Source organism: Bidens hawaiensis, unplaced genomic scaffold (assembly GCF_021521415.1).
Source record: "Bidens hawaiensis isolate Kalapana, Puna unplaced genomic scaffold, B.hawaiensis_p1.1 tig00007800_1, whole genome shotgun sequence".
NCBI classification, from domain to species: Eukaryota; Viridiplantae; Streptophyta; class Magnoliopsida; order Asterales; family Asteraceae; genus Bidens; species Bidens hawaiensis.
The window spans coordinates 251,340-257,642 of NW_027491541.1; the positions used below are offsets into that span (position 1 = coordinate 251,340).

Sequence of the window (6,303 nt, forward strand, 5' to 3'; positions counted from 1 at the left end):
GCCTTTCGAATCCAGTTCAAATTTATATGAAATTAGACATGTGTTTAGTATCTTTTTACCTACCAAACCATCTTGTTTAGGTTTAATTTTGACAAACTAGCTTATACTGAACATGGGTGTATGTCCAATTTTGACTTCAGAGTCAAATTTTCAAACTTTTAAAAGATTATTCGGTTATTGATTGAAATTGATGATAACCCACTTCCTGCTCTACCAAATTTAATTCCATCTCTACCAGTTTCAGTGATATAACTTCATTATTGATGTAGATAATATATATATTCATGAGTTTAAAGTGGATATTCTGCCGAAGTAAGTCACTATGAAGCTAATATTCATACTTCTAGTGTTGGGAAATTTGAATTTGGTCGCGCCCGATGCTCAAGGTATCTTCTACTTCTTGTGCTTCATAACTTAATAATCACCATGTTCAATTATTTCATGTTAGAAATATATTAGATTATTACTATTAGGGTCCGTTTAAGTGTGCTTATATTGACGGTTTCCCTTCCATCGTAATCACAAGATTCGGTTAAAATGACACATTTTTAAGTTGACCCGCTACTTAAATTATGACTCTTTTAAATAAAAAATATTGTAACTTTTGCAGGTGATGCTCTTTTTGATTTGAGAACTTCACTTAAGGCTTCACCCGATCAACTCACTGATTGGAACCAGAATCAAGTTAATCCGTGCACTTGGTCTAAAGTTACCTGTGATTCCAATAATATTGTTGTGTCGGTGTAAGTAACCCTGATATGTAGCTCTGTTACTGATTTTTAAAGTTTTTTTTGTATGATTCTGGATTTATGTTGCTTGCAGATCGATGTCTTTTATGGGATTCACAGGATCATTGTCACCAAGATTACGTGTTCTGTCAAAGCTTACAATACTGTATGTATAATATTACCATAAATTTATAATTCTGTATATTATTATCTCTTTTGGTTTAAAAAAATATATCAATTTAATTGACTTTTAATTTGTGTCTCAGTTCTTTGCAAGGGAATCAAATAACAGGAGGAATACCTGAAGACTATGGGAATTTGACTAGTTTGACCATGTTGGACCTGGAAAGTAATCGCTTGACCGGACCGATACCGTCTTCACTTGGAAACTTAAAAAATCTTCAGTTTTTGTAAGTAATGTTTTATTTTCACACTCTTTTAACGTATAAATCATTTCTTTTCCAAATGTACATGTAGGATATTGAGTCAAAACAATCTTGAAGGGTCTATACCAGACTCGTTATCAAATCTACCAAATTTGACTAGCATGTAAGTGATCGTGATTGCCGTTAATGTTTTTATTTATTTTTATTTGTGATGGTGTGATTGTCACTTTTTGTGTGCAGTTTACTTGGTTACAACAACCTTAGTGGTCAAATACCTGATCATTTGTTTCAGGTTTCTAAATTCAAGTACGTGTATTTAATATACAGAAAGTATTCATAAGTTAAAGCTTTACCTGTTCAGGATGAATGACTTTGATTGGTTGTTACAGTTTTACAGGGAACAGGTTGAACTGTGGGTTTAATAATACGCACCCGTGCACATCTGGTTCTGGAGGTAGTTAATTAAGTCTCTGTTATGCTATAATGTTTAAGAGAAGTTCCCATTTCGACCCGTTTGATGGGTATATGGGTCAAATTTGGTTATACTCTGTATCTAGTGATAAGTCACCACCTCCAAAATTGTTTGCGGGTCGACCCATGACCTGTTCCACACTTTTAATACATTTATGTTGACTTTTGGATTTTTACTAGGCATGTAGGCCTGTAAACGACTGAACTGTTTGTGAACCATTCGGCAGAAAGTGCGTTTATGCTTGTTTGATTATTAACGAATGGACATGAACTTATATTTTGATCATTTAATTAAACAAACGGACATGAATACATGTCTTGTTCGTTTATATAAGATCGCTTATGTCTGTTTGTTTACGCTCATTTATATTCGTTACGTTTTTTTGTAAGTACATTCATTTAGGTTCGTTAATATATTCATCAAAATTTTTAGGTCCATTACAATTTTGTCTAGTTTTCATGAGTTTTTAGGCCCGACTCATTGTTATTCATATTTAGTTTTTATTTATTTTTAGCTCAGTTAGTTATATTTATTTGTTTACGTTTGTAAACTGCTCGTTTATACTGTTAGCGAAAGAACATTAACAAACGCGAAATTCCTGTTAGTGTATTTGTTCGTGTTTGATCGTTTGTTCGTTAAAGTTAAACGAACGGACACGAACATGTTGCATTTGTGCTTGTTTGGTTCGTTTACAAGCCTAAAGGCATGAAAACATCTGATCATTATGTTGTAGATGCTTCAAAGAAATCAAAGGCAGGAATTATAATTGGGGTGATTGCTGGAGTCCTCGTTCTTCTTTTGCTCGTATGCTTGATGTTGTTTTTGTGGAAAGGTAAACACAAAGGCTACAAACGTGAAGTCTTTGTTGACGTGCCAGGTATAGTTATTTGACCAAATTACCAATTTGTATGTAAACCGAATCCACCACCTAACCTTGTAATTGTTTGGTTAGGTGAAGTTGACCGAAGAATAGCGTTTGGTCAACTGAAGCGGTTTGCATGGAGGGAACTACAGGTTGCCACAGATAACTTTAGTGAGAGAAACGTTCTTGGTCAAGGTGGTTTTGGGAAGGTCTATAAAGGGGTTCTTGGGGATAATACAAAAGTTGCAGTCAAACGGTTGACTGATTATGAGAGTCCAGGTGGCGATGCAGCGTTCCAACGTGAAGTTGAGATGATTAGTGTTGCGGTTCATAGGAATCTGTTACGTCTTACTGGATTTTGTACCACACCTACTGAACGGTTGTTGGTTTATCCCTATATGCATAACTTAAGTGTTGCGTATCGACTAAGAGGTACTCAAGTTCTCCTTTTTTTTAGTGACTTTATTAAATGAATCTATCGTTATGGTTTATATATGTGAAGGTAAAAGAGATGTTTTACTTTGATACCTAGTGTGTTACATTCTACAAGCATAAATAGACTAAATATGAAACCCTAAATTTATTGGGCCTAACCATAACTTGGTTTTAAAAGTTGTGATACATAGAATGTTAAAATCTACAAGTATCATTAGACAAAACATGAAACCATAATTCTAATGGGCCAAGCTAACGAGCCTAACCCGGGCGCGCAATGCAATCTAGGAAACACCTCTGGGCTTGAGGCGGTGCCTCATGTACCTCTGAGTCAAAATTAGGGTTTGTAGGAAGTTGATATGTAAAAAGAAACCATTATAAAAGGTTTACTTGATAAAAAGGTTGATATGTAAAAAGAAACCATTATGAAAGGTTTACTTGATAAAAAGGTTGATATGTAAAACAAATGAGAGAGACACAACTTCAAGTAGTAAACAAAGGTTACAAAGCTTATTTGGTTGTACATAAAGCAACGCCTCGCTTACGTGATGCACGTGCTACACACTTTTGGTTTTGGGACCTAAACAATCTGGGGTGTCTCATGTTATTTTAAACCAAGAACCCTAATATATTATGTTAAATATACATATTTATTATTGTACTAGGTTAGAAATCAGTGCATTACACAGGTTGACAAAGAAAATATTAAATAGTTAGTAATGGAGATTTGGAAATAAAAAAAAAAAAGAATTTGAGATAAGATAAGATTGAAATTACATATAAGTTACTAACTAGTAATTTAATATATATGAAGTCAAATATTTCACATAAGTTACTATATTTAATATATCATGAATTTTTTACTGTAAATACGAAGCGGTGAAATTGGAGATGCGGGAAAAAGATTGTTGGGTTCACATAATTGTGACACGTGGCACAACCCGTTTCTTATTTATTAGGTATAGATTGGTAGGATTTATTAGTATATGGCCTGTAGGCCCAAGTTAAGCATCTCTAGGATTTCTAATTTCTTTCAAGTAATTACGACGTTCAGATATTATTTTTCCCATTCACTTTTACACATTTTAATAAAAAATTTCTAAAAGTTTTTTGTTTTGAATATTATTTGATTTTGGCAGAACTTAAACCCGGAGAGGCGGTTTTAGACTGGGCCACACGAAAAAGGGTAGCTTTAGGAACCGCTCGTGGACTCGAATATCTTCACGAACATTGCAACCCAAAAATAATTCATAGGGATGTTAAGGCAGCTAATGTATTGCTTGATGAAGATTTTGAAGCAGTTGTAGGTGACTTCGGGTTAGCAAAGTTAGTTGATGTCAGAAAGACTAATGTAACTACCCAAGTTCGTGGGACCATGGGTCACATTGCTCCTGAATACCTGTCTACCGGGAAGTCATCAGAACGAACTGATATTTTTGGTTATGGTATCATGCTTCTAGAAATTGTAACGGGACAACGGGCTATTGATTTTTCACGACTTGAAGAAGAAGATGATGTGTTGCTTCTTGACCATGTAAGATAAGTGACATTGTTAGTTGGGTTAACTGACTGGTCAGAACAGGCCACTTTTAAATGCGCTCAAAACCAACGTTTTTTTTTAATCATTCCGACATTGTTTTATATAACTAATTAATTATTTGCTTAAGCATGATTGCAACTATACTATTAGCATAATAAAATATTTTTTTTAAATTTAAATGGTTTAAGAGTTCGTACGCAGTTGGATATACTTTTGATTCACTTGGACAGTGTAATTTATAGATATTTTTTTTCACTTGTCTGATATGTGCCAATATGCAACCCAAATTGAATCAGTTTCATGTAAATGGGTTAAAATTGGCAACAGAAATGGTAAATACGGATGTAAACGGGCTGAGCTGAGCTTGAGCCCGCCTAAGCTTAAGCTTCGCTCGTTTAACTTACGCGGGCTCGAGCTCGGCTTGTGAGTAGCTTTTCACGCTTGAGCTCGGCTTGTATGCATGTATGTGTGTGTGTGTGTGTGTGTGTATCATTATAATAATCCATATTACATATTACATATAACATAATATATATTTTTTAAGTTATTTTTATCAAAATTTCATGTATAGTAATAGCTGTTATGTAAATATATATTTAATATATTAAATAAAGTTATATAAATGATAGGCTGGTCCAGCCTTGTTAGCCCACACGAGCTCGATAAGTCAAGCTCGGGCTCAAGATCTGTTTTATCCCGAGCTCGGTTAAGCTTGGCATGATTCGAACTATTAGCGAACCGATCTCAAGTAGCTCATGAACGGTTTGACTCATTTGCACCCCTATGCATGGTCAAAACGAGTAGACCTTTTTTGCCAAAGTTATGAAAATAAACAAGTATCTGTTAGTTCTTTTAAATGGAGGTTATATTCATTAAGATACACTTTGGCTTTTGAGATACTTTGTCAGTGTTTCTTTCCTGTGTCTTTTTTAAAAGTGTTAAAAAGAAAAAAAACATAACCGACTTATAAGTTAATGAGTTGAAATTGTTAGTAGGTTGACTATTATTAATATTATAATTATATTTATTTTTATGCATGGTTGCAGGTGAAGAAACTTGAACGGGAGAAGCGATTGGATGCTATTGTGGACCGCAATCTAAATAAGACGTACAACATGGAAGAAGTGGAGATGATGATTAAAGTAGCATTATTATGTACACAAGGGTCACCCGAGGACCGACCCGCCATGTCAGAGGTGGTGCGCATGCTTGAAGGTGAAGGGCTAGCCGAACGTTGGGAAGAATGGCAGAATGTTGAAGTTACACGTAGGCAAGAGTATGATCGGTTACAAAGACGGTTCGATTGGGGTGAAGACTCCATCTACAATCAAGATGCTATTGAGTTATCTGGTGGGAGATAAATAATATCTTGTTGTGTATCAAAGTTTCAGTTTGGTGTGTGTTAATTGCTTGTACAAATTCAGGATTTATGATGGTTTTATTACAATATCTTATTGTCCACACTCCACATGTGTATAGCATGTTGGTCTTCTTTGCTTGTCCCAGTTCGGAAATTTTGAGTGTTATACGCATTTTTAATCTTAGCTAAGATAAGTTTCAATATCTTTACCAGAAGAATAGGCAAGTGATGGCTCTAATAACAAAAATGTTGTGTAAGTGCGCTTAAATCTAGTCTAACTATACTATTAAAACAATATTTATTGTCCACGTGGCACCATAATACTATTAAAACAATACTTAGGTGGTGCTTGTTTTTTCTGAAAAGCTCTTCCTAACCTCTTCTGTATGCGCCGCGTAGACCACGCGCAGACTGTTTGTTTTTATGAAGACATTGCATTAAAAAAACGTCTGCATTCCTGGTGCATACATGGTCCAACCACTTCTTGCCTCTTCTCACACATACCTGCCACCTCCCCTAC

The 6,303-nt window shown here is 34.9% G+C and overlaps 1 protein-coding gene across 1 annotated transcript; it reads left to right on the forward strand.

Moving 5' to 3' along the window:
* The first annotated feature begins 243 nt into the window (after nucleotides 1–243).
* LOC143636134 (putative LRR receptor-like serine/threonine-protein kinase At5g10290) lies at nucleotides 244–5,886 on the forward strand. The gene is made up of 11 exons (XM_077103806.1): nucleotides 244–386; nucleotides 611–743; nucleotides 823–894; nucleotides 995–1,138; nucleotides 1,206–1,277; nucleotides 1,355–1,420; nucleotides 1,504–1,568; nucleotides 2,320–2,463; nucleotides 2,539–2,880; nucleotides 4,023–4,417; nucleotides 5,470–5,886. Exons 1-11 carry the CDS (start codon nucleotides 323–325, stop codon nucleotides 5,782–5,784), a joined length of 1,812 nt encoding a protein of 603 aa, XP_076959921.1. The 5' UTR covers nucleotides 244–322; the 3' UTR covers nucleotides 5,785–5,886.
* Nucleotides 5,887–6,303: the final 417 nt, after the last annotated feature.